The 18513-nt window shown below is 40.5% G+C and overlaps 1 protein-coding gene across 2 annotated transcripts in view; it reads left to right on the top strand.

The window, feature by feature from the left end:
* The window catches only part of LOC132987269 (receptor tyrosine-protein kinase erbB-4-like), a 317677-nt gene that overhangs the window by 222335 nt on the left and 76829 nt on the right, over positions 1-18513 (top strand). For both annotated transcript variants that reach the window (XM_061054220.1, XM_061054219.1), the window contains exons 12-14: positions 2483-2682; positions 10123-10255; positions 15087-15180. In XM_061054220.1, the coding sequence (XP_060910203.1) occupies positions 2483-2682; positions 10123-10255; positions 15087-15180 (427 nt within the window). The remainder of the gene's footprint in view (positions 1-2482; positions 2683-10122; positions 10256-15086; positions 15181-18513) is intronic.

The raw sequence follows: 18513 nt of genomic DNA, 5'->3' as shown, positions 1-18513 counted from the left end.
CATGCATATTAAAAGTACATGTGGATTGGTTGTTGTGCCTCCAGTGTACGTGTAATTATTTATTTCTGTCTGACATTAGCTAGAAGAACCTGCTGCTACTAAAACAGATTTTAACGTTGGTTTTGTTGTGACATTTAAGACGGTAACTTTTTCTAACCCAGCTCGTGCGTAATTATTTATCATTACATTTTTTTTGTGTTTTCTCCAAAGGCACTCTAAAAACTTGCTCTGACATTTAGAAGGAAACAAAGTGTGTGTCTTTGGAGGTGGATGCAGTGTGGATGCCGTGTGAGTTGGATGCCGTGTGTCTGTGTATGCATGAGGGAGTGTGTGTGTGTGTGTGTGTGTGTGTGTGTGTGTGTGTGTGTGTGTGTGTGTGTGTGTGTGTGTGTGTGTGTGTGTGTGTGTGTGTGTGTGTGTGTGTGTGTGTGTGTGTGTGTGTGTGTGTGTGTGTGTGTGTGTGTGTGTGAAGGCACTTGTGTGTCATGCACCTGCAGATGGAAACAGCAGGCTGCCATACAAATTACAGCCTGCCACCTTCCCTTATCCTGTGCTTGATCCTGCATTGTACCCCATCTACCTGATGGCTCTGACACCCCACTGGCCTCCTGTCATTTTTTAAACTGTGCAAGCGGGACATATGGGGAAGGGTGAGCGTAGGCTTTAATGTATGATTTAAAAAAAAAAGAGAGAATAGATTAAGTCACGTTGCTGCAGTAGATTATGTGTAGAAAATGTGACAACTATGAGAGGTAGATACTGAGAATTACATTGTATTCATTCAAGTTTTACACAATAGAAAATTGAAGGTTTAGATCATTATGTTGTATTACACAGCAGAGCATTTATTTGACACAAATAATACCATGTTGAAGATAATTGGGAGCCTTTATCTCCTGATAGTCTGTCTCCTGTGGGGTTGTTTTAACATTAGAATATTCAAGTTGGATTTTGCGATGCAATCTGTGTGAATATACACAGATTATTTTAATCCATGGGCTATATGTCTGCTGCTATGTTACTTTTGTTATCCAACCACTCGTGATATTAATTCAATTCATATAATTTACTGTAAATCCTCAAATAATAACCAATAGTCAATAAGGTGCAGGACCTCCTATTATGGCCAGGTCAAGGCCTGCATAATATAACACTAGAATTATGCTATATGGCCACATTTTCATTTTAAATAGTGCAACTTTTAATGCTTTTGAACTATAGTCTCTTTTAAATGCGGCTGCTTTTCTTGCCTTTATGGTAGCAATCATCACCCATACTACTCAACCAATCAAATGAGAGATTTTGCCTCAATATAACTAAAAGCAATAGATTTGCAAGAGTATTTAGGCCACTGGAAAAAAAAAAGTGGGTTCTGACTTTTTGCTAAGTATTCTGAGATTAAAGTCAGAATTCTTAAAAAAAAAAAGTCAGATACCCCCCCATAACAATTTTTAAGTGGCCCTAATCCTCTTCCGTATATATGCATCTTTTCTTGATGAATGTAAAAAGTCTAAAAAGTAGTTTAAGTGTTACTTCCATTACAACAGTATTATAACATCAGCCACTCAGTGTCATTTTGTAACGGATCAGATTGCTTATTTGTGTTGTGTTAGTTAAGATAAGGACTGTTATGAAAGTTAGTGAGTTCTCTCTAAAGTCAGTGAATGTGTTAGATTGACAGCTGTGTTCTGAGAGGTCGTAAACCTATCAGTTACTCCAAGTGCCTGTGGCAGTGCATGCAGGTTGACGTGTGTGATTGGTGGAGAGCCTGAGGAAGAGTTGGGTGTGTGTGAACATGTGTGTGTGCATTATATTCTGTAGTGCAAGTTTTGTGTGTTAGCAGTAGCTAACCGCAAGTACCGTTACTCATAGACAGACTGTAGGTTTGTTATTTTGGCGTTGGCTACGGCCCACAGCAGCCTGTGTAACGTTTGGGAAATAAAACCCTTACAGGCTTCATTTTAGCAGAACACAACAAATCATACAAACTGAGGAGAGATTGTGTCAAATGAATCTCACAGCAGTAAGAGCAACAATCAATGACTTTTGCACCATTGTCAAAGACAGACGACGAGAAAACAGAGAAAAATGTGTTGAAACAGAAACTGAAAATAAATGCACTTTCAAATTAATATTTTAAAATAAAAGTCTCTTAATATAATCTCTAAACGTGAAGCATTCACACAAGAATAAATAAAAGTGTAATACATTTACACTAATAATAAATATTTCCAAGGTACATCTACACAGTGCTATTTGTAGTAGATACAATTGTTGTTGTGCAAATGCATGCTTCATAATTAGGTGTCAAGATAACATAAAAAGTTCAGATTTGCAGAGAAAACCTGACTTATGCATCAAAACTTTGAAGTAAATGCATCTCTTCATCTCCCCCTGCTCTCCTCTCCCTTCTTCTCCATCTTCCCCCCCCCCCGTCTGGCCTTCCCTTCCTCTCACCTCCACCTGTTCTCTCACCCCTCAGTGGGATCTCTCTGTTGGTGTTAAAGCAGCAGGGCATCTCATCACTGCAGCTCCAGTCCCTGAGAGAGATCAGCGCTGGGAATGTCCACATCGCTGAGAACAGCCAGCTCTGCTACTACAACACCGTCAACTGGACGCGACTGTTCCGCGCCGCAAACCAGAAGGTTCTCATCCGCAACAACAGAAGCCCGCAGGGCTGCTGTAAGTCCAAACCCCAAACCTTTATTTAACACTTACACTAAAACTATCATCTAGCGCGTTCCTGTATTAAAACATGAATGAAAATCCATCTAAACAACTCGGCCTTGCAGCGTCCCCAGTCTGATTTTGATGGTTTTGTTATTCACTTATGACTTTAAAAAAATATTATATATGAAAAGCATCTGTATGAACCCAAAACACCAGTTGAAAGTTCCCATATTAAAAGTCCACTTAACATGAAGCATTAGTTTTGAAAATTCAAACAACTATCATTACAAACCTGCCTATTAACACAACACTATCGTATCATTACAACATCACCATCCTTGAAGGCAGAAATGGAGCGACCTTGCCATGCCTACCACCTCATCATAATATGAAGTTTTTGTTGTATTCAGTTTAGACCGAAACGTGGTCTATGAATATGTAAAAAGGTTGATAAAATGTTACAAAGAAAAACAAACTCTAGCACTTAACAGTCATTGATGAATTCTCATTCAGGAACTTAAAAAAAAAAGAGAAAACTATAGATTCATGCAACAGTGCAGTAATCACAAACTAATGAGCATATTTAATGGCTCAACAGACCCTGCCAAACCTGGCCCTGATCGTTTTTAGTGCCCAAATTACCATAAAGAGGCGTCCTCACTTTTATCCCCATTTAATGGAGGCATCATACTGGTAACAGCTGCAACGTTTAACCCTAAGTCAAAAGTTCACGCAATAAGTAATGGGATTCGCAACTCCTGCTACTAAGAGCAAAATGATGCATGAAACCATCTTCTTAAGCTCTTATCTGGAGTATCATGTGACCAACTTTGAGACATTTTGGTGACACTGAATACAGTAGTGTGCTGTTATTTAATGGTTCTGCTATGCTCTTATGAGCTGCGGTGTATTTTGTATTTGAGTCATATTTTAAACATCAGTGGTGCAGCTCCAGGCACCACAGAGAGTTTCCCCTTTTCTTCCATTTCAAAAGTTTCTCAAAAAAAAAGAAGGGTTTGAAAAATGTTTGGGGATGTGGCATTAAAGAAAAGGCTCCGACACTCATAGTTTGAAAAACAGTTGGATCCCTGACCTGATACAAATTCCACCTTAGACAAAAAAAACTATTAAACTGTTGGATCAATGCTCAGGCTTCAAAACAAAGTCAGCAATTTGATGCACACTTTTCCGACTGAGACTAACAGGTTTCATCACTTCATCGTGCCTCTGAAACAGACAGCAAACATTCTCATTTCTATTTTTATTTTTCTACTGAATGAGCAGAAAGATAATACCACTAACTTCTAAAACTAAAAACAATAACCCCATGATCAGTCTAATTAACCAAGAGCATCATTCACAGAAGGGAAAGGTTTGGCCAAATTAAATGAGGCAGATCTCTGACATGAGGAGACAAAAATTGCGTCTCTAAAAATGGAAGTGCTTTTATTATATTACTGCCACAAGTGTTAGGACATTATTCATTTATGTATAATGTTCATTAATGAGCCAGTATTTGCATTATTGAGTTGGCCCCTTTTCACTGTTCATGTGCTCCTTTCCCCTGGGCAGTTTCTTAGTGTCGGGCATACACACACACACACACACACACACACACACACACTATCTCTCAGTGACTTTGAAGACTTTGGGTGAGACTCAAAAGTCACACACTGCTCTCCTTGACACAGCTCTGCATGTGTGCATCAGAGTGTGTATGTGTGTGCATCAACACTTGACTGAGCCTAGCAGGGACTGGAAAAGGGCAGGACTGCTTCCTTACAGGGCCACAAAGACAGAGGACAATGGGTCTGCATGTACCCTTTTATTCATATTTTTAATGTGTGTGTATGTATTTGTTTGTGTAGTTGCAATGAAATCAAAATGTAATTTTTAAACTAAAATAAAACCTCATTTATACAGATAGCACAAGTTTAATAGAAACCATCTTCTGCACTGATTGTGTGCACATTTCAAAATCCTTTTAAGATCTTGAAGTTCAAAACATGTCATGTTTGTCTCAAATAAGTAGGCCACACATTTGGGCCTGTGTCCACTGACAGTGTTTTTTTGCACTGGCAGGCCCTTCAATTTCAGAGCTCCCCTCATTGTTGCTTACTGTAGCTAGGTTACGAATGTTGTCTCATGTCACTTTGACTTCCCTTGGTAGTAAATGGACTTGAGCTTGTATAGTGCTTCTGACAACTCAAAGAGCTTTTACACTGCATGTCAAACCTACCCATTCACACACATTCACAAACTGATGGCAGAGGTTGCTATGTCAAGTAGCCATCAGAAGTAACAAATCCCATTCATACATATTCATAAGTCACTGACAAAGCAGCAGAAGCAACTTTGGGTTAAGGGTCTTGCCCAAAGACAAATTGGACATGTGGCTGAAGGAGCTGGGGTTCAAACCACCAACCTTCTGGTTGAGAGACCTCTGACATTAGCTCAAGTTGGTAGAGTGACCCTATAAATGTTTTTCATATTGCTTTATATACTTGTTTTTTTTTTTCTCTTCAAAAGAAGTATAAAATGAAAAAGTAAATCAATAAAAAGAATAGTGTCCAAGCAAGAGCAGCAGCTCTCGACCAGGAAACTATAACTTTGAAAAAAACAAGTCTGGGTATACAAGCTCTTAGTTTCACTCCACCATTGTTGTTGTGCAGTGACAATAAAGCGTGTTCTAAAAAGTTAGTTATTTTCAACTGAAGGCACTGTAATGGCTGATGGAGTTTTTTTTTTTTTTTTTTTAAATTTAGGACACTTGGTCTACCACTGAAACACTGAACTGAATTGGTTTTGAATGGAAAACAAAAATGTGTGTAGAAGAAAAAGGAACCTCACTGTACATGTTTAATCTGGAGTTAAGTGTTTTTGGTTATTCCGTTCATTTCACATTCTGTCTTAAACTTGTTAGGATTGTCGTCAGATTGATTGCGCGAGTCAGCCTGGTTCTACTTTGGATGAATCTTCTTCAGAAGTACCCTGACGCAGCTCAGTCTCACTTCCATGCGCTATAATTTGACAGCTAGAACTGAACCAAAGCCTTGAAATAAAAACAGTATTACCTCATGGCTTTATTGAGTTGTAGTGAAAGCTTAAATGTTATACATAGCACTCTACATTGAGTCAGTATCTGGAAAAGTTAAGCATTAATATGCAGAAACAACAGACATGTAAAGAATCTGTTTGTCTGCTCGGTCAAAAGTATCGTATCAGAAAACAACTGGAACTTTACAGGGACAAGTCTTTGACAAGAGGGAGTCCCAGAGCAATTTATAGGCAGCAAAACATACTGTAGAGCCGTGGCTCATTAGCAATAAAATGTCAGTGTTTTCTAACGACATTTTTACAGTACAGGCCTCGGGGTAAAATGTGAGAGAGAGAAAAGTGTTTTGTTTTCTTCACACATTTCTTCAAAAGGTCAAGTCTTGAGAAAGAAAATGAGCTGTTATTAGAGCCATCAATGCAATTGTGGTGATCATTTTGAAGCACAAGAACAGCTTGTTTCATAACTTTGCCTGTCTGAGTAATGTCTTTAGGGTCATGGACAGCACTGGCTTTTTAAATAAGCACAGGTGATTCCCTCAGTTTAAGATTTGACTAAACTCAGGCAGAAGAATTACTACACACAGACTCGTCTGCTAGCTTGGCTGCATGTTTGAAGAAGCAATATGTAACTCTGACAAGTAGCGTTTAAAATGGGTACTGCAGACCAAATTCAAAACATTGGAGAGAGCCGCCTCCCCCCCGCCCCCTTCTCCCTACAGTCAATGTGCATCCAGGTTACCATGTCCCGGACACGGAAGCTTCAGTGTTTAACCAGCTCTGCGTCGAGTTTGAAATGTTTTTGTCTTTTAACCTCTATTCATTTTGCAAAAGCATTTCAAATATTAGTTTTACAGCGTTTCTGGTCATGTTGCTTATTAGAAGAATTCTGAGGCTTTTGAGATAAGGTAGAATCAGTTATATCTGAACCAGTTACCTGGCAAACCGAGGGGCATCCAAAACATCCATTTTTGAGGGGGGTGCCTTAAAACCGCATTTTTCTCTGGTCAAAACAAAAACAAACCATTCCACACCAGAATCAAAACTTAGAAGGAGGATACGGGCTGCTGCATTGTTGTCATTGTCATTGCTGATCATTCAAAAATGATTTTCTTGGTAACAAGTTATGATCAATTTTCTGATATTTTCCTTCTGTTACCTCTCATAGATCAGAGCCATCATTGATTATGTAAAGAGCACCTGTGCTTTCCCAAAATGTCTCAGGGTGCTCTTTATAACTGACAAACAAGTTGGTGGTATTTGGCTCAAATATGAGTAAATTTTTTGAAGGAAATACAACATCTCCAGGAAGCTAATGAAGTCCAGTTCCAATGTAAAAAGTGTGCAAATGCAGAGGTTATAGTGTCTGCATCATATTCAATCAGAGAGATGTACAGTAGGTAAGATGGTTGGAAGGTAGCTGGGTGTGTACGTAATGTAGATAAGTAATTGGATACTATTGATTCTGAGAGAAATTCACGCATCCAGTAGCTTACAAGACATGTGACATCTGTCACATTTAACAACACCCCTCTCCCTTTTATTTATTAAACCGTACATTATATTAAAAAAAGGTCTATTCTATGAAGATACACTGAAACATTAATCTAGAACGGCACAGCAGTTGTTGTACGGAGATAGTTTTAAATTTAAGGTGCTGGTGATGATGCCAAAAAGGCTAAAAATATAATATTCATGGTTGATTTTTATCCCTGTGCAGTGCAGAGGGCGACTGTAGCTCAGTGGTGGAGTTGGTCTTCTCTAAGGTAGGGGGTTCAATCCCCAGCTCCTGCAGCTACGCTTCCAATGTGTCCCCTGGCAAGACACTTAACCCGAAAGGTGCTCCTGCTGCTTGGGAGGCGTATGAATGTGTGTGGATGGATTAGTTAATCCTGACTTTACATAGCAGCCTCTGCGATCAGTTTTAAAGTGTATGTGTGACCTGTGTTCTAAAAGCACTTTGAGTAGTCACAGGACTAGAAAAGCGCTCAACAAGCTCAAGTCCTGAAGTACCGCAGACATTTTGGGTGGCTCAAGTCATCTCAAAATCATCAGTTGATGTTAGTATTTGGGAAGGATCCTTCAAGCTTCACATACTTTAGGTTTTACCCTTACCGCCAAAGTTATCACACACTTTATGTAATACTGTGTAGCACACTGGTGAGGATGATTTCCTCAGCTGCATATACTATTTAGCATCTTCAATGGCCTGCCCTGCGTTCAATGCAGCCTTTGATGGAGAAGAAAGAGATGCAGCAAACTAATGCAAGAGTTGAGTTTCAGAAAAACCTCTCCCCACTACTCTTTATTCTTTAACACCATTCAAGTTCTCTGACAGGTATTTCTTTGGTCTGAAATGTTTCATGTCCTATTGGTTTTTTTTTTTGCTTTCGCTTTCTTTAATTTGACAGACATGTTTCACCTCTTTCTTTCTCCCTCTTTTTCAATTTGTTTTTCTCCTTCCTCCTTTCGAGTAACGAGTCCCAATCATAATCATTATCATAGCCTCTCTTCCTGACACCCAGGGGACTCAACAGGGCACCCCATAGGCTCGAGCCCCAAGGGCTTTTGTTTTCCGGCCATGTCAGAAACATCTGAAGTCGGTATTGTTTTGATCTTACGATTGCTATGTAGTTGAAACGCATCCAACCTCTCCTGCCCCCTTGTTTTTTTCTTTTCATTTCCCATCATTCCTCCTTCTCATCGTCTTTTCCCTCTGCCTGGTCAGTTTACCTAAGGCACTGGAAGCCCAACAGTGGTGGTTCTGTCTCTTGTGAAAGGGAATGCTTTCATCCTCTGCCCTTAAAGGAAACACTTGATTTTTTTCCCGCCCATGTATCTGCATACATCTGTCTAACTCTTGAGCGTGGGTTATGGCTGACACTGAGGTAGCCCCTGGCGTACATGTGGCCAGGCCCTCAGAAAAACTGACAGTTGCTATTGGAGGGAGAATAAAAAAAAAGAATCTCTGTAAAGATCACGTCGGATGCAGATGGGACGATCCACAGTTTTGTCACTGCGCTACTTCAACACTCTGAATTCGCCACTGTATTAGTCTCAGATGTAGCAACCTTTGTACAACAGAGGGCTTAAAGGGGAACAACGTGCAAGAGAGAGAGGGAGAGATAACAGATCCACACACAAGAAGAGAACAGAGTGGATGTAATGGCCTGAGCAGGTATACTGCTTTAATATGAGAAGAGAGAGAGAGAGCAGAATACAGATTTCTCACTGTAAATGGGCCGGAAGAAAAGGGGCATTGTACCAATTGTACCAACCCACACTTTCCATGCCTGTGTCTTTGTAATCACTGGCTTTTTATGGCTTTGAATGACTCCAAAAAACTAACAATAAAAAACATGTTTGTACTGTTCATTAGTCTTAGGGGGGCTTTTGACCTTTATTGGATAGTGTAGGAAATCAAGAGAGAGAGTGGGGAATGACATGCGGGAAAGGAGCCACAGGTCCGAACAAAACCCAGACTCAGTACATGGGGCTCAACCTAACTGTTGGGCCATCTGCGCCCCATATAGAAAATCTTGACTTATTATATCCATAATCAATATATTTCAGCCTTTTGAGTTGTGCCATAAGAGGATTTAAAAGGCAGTGATCGGCTCAAACTCGCCAAAATAAAAGACCCAAAAATTGCCGAGGTTTATTTTACTCCTTCTCTCCTTCAGGTCGAAGTTAAATCAACAAGTCTGCAAGCAGGTGCAGGGGCTTTCTGTTTCCCACAAGTGCACTGTCACTGTTGACTCAGCATTTTTTATAATGAAACCACACAGCCCCCTCCTTTTCTAGCTCCGCAGTGAAACCGACCACACAAAATTCTGTCTATGCAAAGGAAACACAAAAACAGACTTTATTCCAGATACAGAACAAACCGTACTATATAAACGCAACTGCAATGAGCCAATAAACGTAATGTCTTAAAAACTCTTGCCTGGCTTGAGTGGGAGCAATCTGTGGGAGGAACTAGGTTGTCTTGCAGTTCGTCCCCAGGGCTAATTATTGTGTGACTGTTCAATACGTTTTGTTTCGTCTTTGAGGCTCACACCTCCTCCTCTGTCTTGTGGCAATTAATCCAACCGTTGTTTAGGAAACTCAACCCCACAAAAACGCCTTTTATAGACCACTGCAAATTAACAGCTGCTCCGTGGAGGCGGGGAAATTTAATGCAGAGATGAACCCCTGCAAATTGCCCGGGCCTTAGTAACATCCAGCTCTGTCTCTTCCATAAATAATTGGACTATTTCAGCTAATTTCATAACCGGCTAATTAAGGGAAATGTGGGTTTAATATCTGCACCTGCACTGAGTCATCAGAGCAAACCTCCATTCTACATGATTGTAATTCTGTGCTTGTTCTCTGTTTTTCTTTGTGTTTATTGAGCAGCTAAGCATCGCATGGTGTGTGACCCACTGTGTTCAGACGCGGGGTGTTGGGGTCCTGGCCCAGACCAGTGCCTCTCATGCAGATACTATAGCCGGGGAAGAACCTGCGTGGATATGTGTAACCTTTATGAAGGGTGAGTTATGCAGGAGCATGCACACATACACTCCAATACATAAACACAGTGTCCCCATCATCCTAACCAGGGGATTATATGAGCTTGGTTAGATGCAGCAACTAGTTGTAAGTTTCTATCTTTATCCATGAAAAAGATAGAGAAAAAATAGCTGCTGGGTGAAACAGTGTTTAGCACTATCACCTCATAGCAAGAAGGTTCCTGGTTCAGATCACCGGGCAGGGTCTTTCGCTGTGGAGTTGCATGTTCTCCCAGAGCATGAGTTGGTTCTCACCGGGTACTCCGACTTCCTCCCACAGTACCAAAGAAATGCTAGTTAGGTTTGTCTCTGTTTTGTCAGCCCTGTGATTGACTGGTGACAAGCCCAGGGTGGAGCCTCCTCGCCCAATGACAGCTGGGACCCCGAACAATAATAATTGTGTTTTTCAAAATGTCACCAGGTCCCACTGGTATTAAAAAGTTTTGGATTTTCCTTTTACTTTAGAAAACTTGCGTCTGTCCTCTTTTTCCCTTTTAACGCCCAATAAATAAAACAAAGCTCTTCATCACAAAGGTCGCATTCTTGTTCATTGTGCCATCTCGAGGTTGTGATAAAACTTTAATTCAAACTCAAACTGACTTACTTACCCAAAGTGATAAAATGAAGATTGGTGAAGAAGACTTGCCACATTTCTGGTTTATATTTCAGGTCAGTCTTAACAGTCTGAACTTTGAATATCTGGAATACAGTGGCTTTGCTTTGGATGATACTGGCACACCTTTCAGGAGACACTGAGGTTTAATCAAAAATGAGAAGAATCAAAAATGAGGAACTATTCATCCTGCCCCCCCTCTTTGATAATGTGCAGCTTCTATACTTGCCAACTCTTTTCTCTACCTCTGCTGATAACACATGGTTCATCATTCAGAGAGCAAGGTTCATTTACAAATAGAGAAAGAAAATGAAAAAGAGCTGACAAAGATCACAGTCGAGCTGCATGCACTCTTACTTTGGACAAGTTCATCCAGCCTTCAGTTATTCATTCTGTTCTTTACTATTTTTGATGCCCCCCCCCCCCCCCCCCCCCCCCATTGCCTCAGCATCACAATGTACCATATGGTCCAAGCAGACCTTGGACATACAGTGTACACTTGGAGTAGTGGAAAGTGTCCATCCCGTCTCTATGGTAACCAGTCATAGTGGATGGATGAGGTTACAAACTCTATACATCTCATCAAACCCAGATGACACTATAATAAACTTGAAACAAAACAAAAAAATACAGAAACTTATGTAAAGGAAGAATGTGTGATATTTTACACATACACATATGTATATCCTCTGTAAATGTCCCTCTGAGTCATATCTTTCCACAATGAGTGAGAATCACGAGTCCCATCAGAGCGGTGTTTACATCAGGTTTACATGGATGAGAATACTCACTCTTGATTTTGATGTCAAGCGTTGTTAGTTCACAGTCATCTGTAACAATTTCTATGCAATGTGAAGCTACGAGCTAACTCAATTGTGCTAACATAAGCTCGCTAACACAACAATGCAGGCCATTTTTTTTTCGTCGCTTGCGCCTTACTCCTTCATGCGAATGCGAGGGGACGGGGGTTGGAGGTGTGTCGCTGGAGAAGAGCAGAGGCTCCAATATGGCGGAGGTGTCGCCAAACAGCAGTTTGTTTTGGTTTCATTGTGGTGCTCAAGGGCGACATCTACTGGATCAAACAGTCACACATTCTTCCTTTCAGGATGTGCAATGTATCTAGTTTGTGCAGCTGTTACAGTAAAGGGTCTTTAGGGATAATGTCATTTCAGATCAATCCTAGGTCTTAGATAAAAAGCAAGACGCAATAATCAGACTGAAACTGAGAGATTTTATATCCTGGGTCTTCTTTTGTAACTGTGATTTTCAAGTTATCACTGTAAAATACTTTCCTACGACAACAACTACAGGTTACCAGTTCAAGACGGATCACAATGAGTTGCTCGTTTAGGGGAAAAAAAGAACATGCAGAAGCATTTTTGATAAGTTTCAGGAGCATAAAACATCAGGTAAACATGTTCCAAATCAAGGAAGTGTATTGATACATGAATCAGCTTATCCTACCGGCTCTAACGACTCATTTTAAGAACCTTTTTAAGCAATCCTGTCCAATAAGAAGACCTGCTGCACAACCTGCTCATCAAAAGTTCAACATCCCTAGGCTCTTTGTAACAGCTTTCAAGTTCAGCTTCTTTTTTTTCCTAATGCATAATATTTCAGTGCCAGAGGTGAAAATAACAATTTGAGCTGAAGTGTTAACTCTCAGTTTAAAAGGCACCCCTGCAGAGTTTCCAAACAACAGGGGTCCCTTGATTTTAAAGCAGAGTATAGAGTGATAACATCTACCTCAGAATAGGAGGTGACAAGACCTGCTTCCCTGGTGGGTTTAATTAATAACAATTTAGATTATTATTTTTTTTTTTTGCCATGCAGAACCGTTTTGAAAGATGCTTTTAAGTTCACTTTTGAGACTCATTTATCCAAACTTCTTCGGTGGCTGCAGCGGAGAGATATGAGGAGGACCAGAGGGTGCTGTTAGGGCAGGGGGGCTAGGCGTGTCACTGCGTGTCACAGTCACTGCTTGCGCACGGGGCCACGCCCTGCCTACCTGTCCACCTGCACATGAGCACCTCCAACACTGTGAGCGTCACCGGAACCACCAGCATGGTTGTCTGCCAAATATGTAGAGCCTCTTTGAATGCAACACCTGACCCTATTCCTCCAATTCTTTACTGTTTTGTTTTTTTTCTCCAAGTTACCCTGTTGTTTGATTTCGTGTGAAATAGTCTAGCAGTTGAATTCAAGCAAATCCATCTTCTCTAAGGATCCAATGAAAATGGGCAGAACTTATTTTATGACATGTGTTTCTAACAAAAGACTGATTATGCAATACTTTCTGTAAGTATAGATACAGCCGGCGTCACGTCATAGTTGGGGGCGGGGCCTCCCGTGGGGGAAAATAATCCTTTCCCCTAGCCACCAATAATGCAAACGTGAACTCCGATGCTAACGCTTACAAGCTGTCATGTCCCATATTGACTCATGACTGTCAATTGAAAAAGAAAGATATATTAATAAACTGAATAGAATAGGACAGAGTTTGGATAAGGAATAATATTACGTTAAATTGAACTGTACTGCAGTGCTGACTACCGGCATACTGCAATATTTGTTGGAGTGAACATGCAGCTTTGGCGTTAGTAAATATATTAAAAACGCTGTTAGCAATGAATTTTTACCCTGCTTCAAATCCATATAAAGGTTTTTTTTAGTAGCTGCAAATTAAAATGATTAACCTGTTAGATATTTTTCCTGCATATAGAAAAAAAGCAGTATACATCAGGACTGTGGAGTCTTTAGCATCAGTGATGTCTTCCAGCTACACTTGTTATTATTTCAACCAGCACTCACCCAGACAAAGCCTCACCTCCCCCACCTCCTGGAAGGTTTTATGAAGGCCAGATGAAGCATAATTAATACTAATTTGATTTAGATCCCACTGGGCCAATGACACTTTTTTTTTTTTTATTGCTGAGATTGAACATTCTGTTTTCCCTCACTGACCAAAAGAGAAGAACCTGAAATTCATTCTCCTTGTCTTGCCGTGACAAAGGCAAAGCGCCAACTCAGCCGCTCTGTGGTCAGATTTAATGACTTTTCCAGGCCACTCTGGTGTTCTACTATTATAAGGGGATTGCAGAAATTGAATAACAAGGCACTTAATTTAATTGATTTTTGAAAATGCTGCTACCCTCGCAGGTACTGCTGCACCTTTAAACTGTGTCGACCTCCCGCGTGATGGTATCAGTGTTGCGGTTAGCTAATTAGCTGCAATGCTTGTGGGTGCAACAGGAGTGTGTGTGTGTGTGTGTGTGTGTGTGTGTGTGTGTGTGTGTGTGTGTGTGTGTGTGTGTGTGTGTGTGTGTGTGTGTGTGTGTGTGTGTGTGTGTGTGTGTGTGTGTGTGTGTGTGTCTGTGTGTGTAAGTATGTCTGAGAGTGTTTCTAATGACAACATCCAGTGACCTTTACATCATTTATAAACACTGTAACAAACAATGCTCATATAGCAGATTGAAATTGGCAGATATGAGCACTATTAATAATTCTTCCATTCCTCTCAATCCTTTCATCAGTCTTCTTTACATCCGAAATGGCATCCTGACCTCTGAATTGATTCAGACTATATTGATAGTAAAAGATAATTTACGATTGTGTCTTGTCAGAAACAAGATGTTTTTTTTTCTCTGCTGAATACACAAAGATCTAATGTGATTTTGAAAAAACAGAACTCAAATGCGTGAAGTCATAATGTGATTTCACAATAAAAAATAGTTGTATTTTGTAAATCTTTCTTCATTTTCAGTACACTCTGAAAAAAGTTTAACTTGTTTGTAGTTTTTAATTAACTTTTCCTCTTGATTTGTTATTGTTTAACTCAAGCTTATTAGCAACTAATGAAAACATTATAATATAAGACAAACATCTATTTTACAAGCCATTTGGTGTGATCATGTGTTTTTCACCCTAATGTTTTGTCAAAGCCGCTTTATTTACTGGCTGATAAATGTGTTGATTTATATTAGATTATAATTGGAGTGCAGTTAGTGAATGAATACTGATATACTCTGTAATAGTTAGCACCCATATTGACTGTTAAAACATATACATGCTATGACTCTACTTTGAAAATAACCTGTTGTTGCCCCTTCTTCTCTTCTCTCATCCCTGTTTCCCTCTCTGTACCCCTCCCACCTTAATCCCTTTCTTCTTCTTCCACCTTTCTCCCACTTTGCTCTTAGGGATATTCGAGAGTATGCCAATGGGTCAGTGTGTGTGGAGTGTGATGCCCAGTGTGAACGAGCTGACAATAACTCTTTGATCTGCAATGGTCCGGTAAGAAAACCCCTGTTGACAAATAGCCTGAGGGAAACTTAAAGGGGACGTATTATGAAAAATCAATTTTAACAGTGTTTTTGAACATATCTTTGGGTAACCTGAGTGTCTAACGACCCACAAAATGTGAAATAAACCCATCCAGTCCCTTGTTTGTGGTCTGCACAGAAAATGTGCTCTCCTTGTGACATCACAGTGGGATTCTGGTAATCAAAATATCCCCTCCCCTCCCCTGATATCTGCACCCATGAACTCCCCCACCAGCCTAGAGCAAAAACTTTTACGCAGGTCTGCCATTTGTAGTCTCGCTACCAAAGGAGCGATGTCTACTGGGAAAACTCAGGGGGGGCTGATTACATTTAAAGAGACACACACACCAAAACAGAGTTTTCTGAGAGAGCTGGTTCATACAGGGTCAAAAACCTCCTCTGGTGCTTGATTCATGATAAATTTTGACCAAAGGACAGCACAGACGTTTCATTTAGACCACAGGGGACTGTTTGAAAAGGTGGAAAAGGGGGTCTAATATGTCCTCTTTAAGGTTCCATTTGATTCATATACTGTATATCATTCCAACAAATTGAGCAGACTTTTTCAACATGTTTATTTCTACATAGTTGTTAAAGAGGAGCACTAATCACAAAAAGAGAACATAGAGACATAATTCCACCACCACAGCAAAGTTCAATGAAAGGTACTGTATAAGCTACAGAGCCACACCAAGGAGTGATAACATGACAGAGAACAGCAAGTGAACAGTTCATATTAAACAACTAACTTTAAGAGATTGTAAATGTAAATCAATACAAGGTTTGGTCTTAATTTAAATAAACCTGGTTTGAGTTATTTCAAAGTTCACAGTATTCCCCTTGAGCTGCACAGGACAGAAAGTAACAATAAGAGGGAAACTGTGGTTTCAGATAAAAACCTCAAGGCACATAAGTTATGCATTAGTTCAAATATCCCTTAGTTACCCCGTATAAATGAGGGGGGTGATTACAACAAGAGAAACCTGTTATAATTGAATCCTTTTTTTTATATTGTTTGAAACAGTGGCAACAAATATGAACCTTATCCTTTAATGACAACTATACCAAAGAATGAGGATGCTTTTACTTTAGGTACTTTCCCTCCAGCAAACAAATCCATGAAAACACTCTAAGCAATACAAACATTTACCAGTTACATGTCAAGTGGCTGAAAGGGTTAATTTGCTGTTTTCCATTTTTGGGACCTGTGAAGAAAAGAAGTCAAGGCCAGAGTATTGCATCACTCACCACAAACCGAATGACTTGGAGCTGCAGACGTTCCCTGTGGTCATCTCAGACAATGATTAATTATTGTATTAGCAAACAAAGCGTGCCTTTCAGCCGTTCTATTGATTTTGTCTCGTGTTCGGACTCAAAGGGTAAAACTGGTTAAAACTCGTTTTAGCCCAGATCTGCAGGATATCGCATGCTAATTGACTGCGTGTTCGTTTGCAGTTCATGAACATGTTGTTGCTTTTTTTTAACATTTTATTTGAAGCTTCAGATGTGTATTCAGGGACAGCCATTTATTTCCCTTTTCTTTTATGAAAAGTAATTGAGTTTCAGAACGCACATGTACTCTTTACAAACTTTGTTCTTTGAAATCAGCTCACAGGGAAGCACAGAAGCAGCGTGAAGGATTGTTTGGTCGCAGCTGTACATTTGAAGAACCTGACCTTCATTTCCGTCTGTCTCTCCTACCCACTACACCCACAGCCACGTGAGGCCCCTGACCCTGTGCTTTCTCTTAAAATCTTATCTCCTAGTTTTGATCGAGAGGGATGATTTGCGACAGAAGCAAGCCAGAGGGGCTGTGTGCTGTCTTTTGTGTCCCATCACACCCTGTCACATAGTTTGCCTGATGTAGTTTAGACACACACACTAAAAGCACTGGAGTGTTTGTGTGTAAGTGTACAAGCTTCTGAAGTACACACTTGAGTTAACACATCTGTTGGTTGATTGGTATCGTGTGTTTGTGTGAGATGAGTTGGTTTGATTATCTTTAGTGTCCACTTGTCACCTCCCGGCCCTGAACTTCACCTTTAGGACAAGTGAAAGGAAGGTAGGACACAAATGTGTGAGTTAGGGTACATCTCGGTTCCCTTAATCGCATCCAAGCGTCCTACAATTTGCCTCCTCCACTTGCGTCTTAGTCCCTCCCACCAGAGATGCATGGAGAGATTCAAAGAAATGAAGCGGAGGAGAGAGGAACGAGGAAATATGAGACACGATATAGAGACACGAGACACGTCCTTTCCTCTACAGCGTCACAGACTGACTCTGATGTTACACAGATTTTAACAGTCTGTTTAAATGTCCGATGTGTCCGTTTAGTGTCTTTTTAATGTCCATCTTTTCTCAGTTATTAAACTCCGCTGATGTTGATGAATTTCATTGAAGTCTGATCCGCTGCAGCGTCCAATCAATGAGTGATATTCGATCAAGGGGCGTGCCTGTCAGTTAAAAGACTTCCATAAAGTCAGCTCTCGTGTATCCTCAGTCATTGCTCCTCAGATCTCTCTCCTCTCTCCTCGATCCTCTCTCCTCCTTTTGAGTTACACAAGCTTTGGGACGCTCCTTAACATGGCGGGTCTAGAACTACTTCCTGTTCGGCCGAGGAGGATCGGCCCCGGATCGAGGAGGCAGCTTTTAAGAGAACCGAGATGCAGGGTTAGATTACATGCAAACTCACAAACTCAATTGGGTGGCAGTGGCTCAGTTGGTGGAGTCGGTCATCTCTCAACCAGAAGGTTTTGGGGGTACGATCCCGAGCTCCTGCAGGCACATGTCCGATGTGTAGGAAGACACTTTAACCCCAAGTTGCTCCCAGCAGCGTATGAGTGTGTATGATTGGGATTAGTTACTTCTGATGGTAACTAATCACTCAGCAACCTCTGCCTTCAGTGTGTGAATGGGTAGATGTGACTTGTAGTGTAAAAGCACTTTGAGTAGTCAGAATACTAGAAAAGCGCTACACAAGCCCAAATCCATTTACCAATCACATACACCTTATAAACTACATTTTATTATTAGGCCAAGAAAAAGACATTCAACTTAAACCAGTTAGAACTAAATGGCTAATATAAAATGCTTCTTTATGAATTAATTCTCACTTCAACTGGAAGAACATTTCCTCATTTATGGCACTCTTCTGTGTCAGCTTCGCATTCAAACCACAGACTTAAACATGTCGTCTCTGTGCTTGTGTTTGTGCACGTTTGTGTGTTGTGTTTTCATGTGTTGTGCATAATGGCAATGTCTCAGGGCCACAGGCAGCTGGCCCTCACGTAGATGCGGCATGTCC

The sequence above is a fragment of the Labrus mixtus genome, chromosome 13 (assembly GCF_963584025.1).
Source record: "Labrus mixtus chromosome 13, fLabMix1.1, whole genome shotgun sequence".
NCBI classification, from domain to species: domain Eukaryota; kingdom Metazoa; phylum Chordata; class Actinopteri; order Labriformes; family Labridae; genus Labrus; species Labrus mixtus.
The sequence above is the reverse complement of the archived record's forward strand: the minus strand, read 5'-3'. Positions and strand labels throughout refer to the sequence as shown.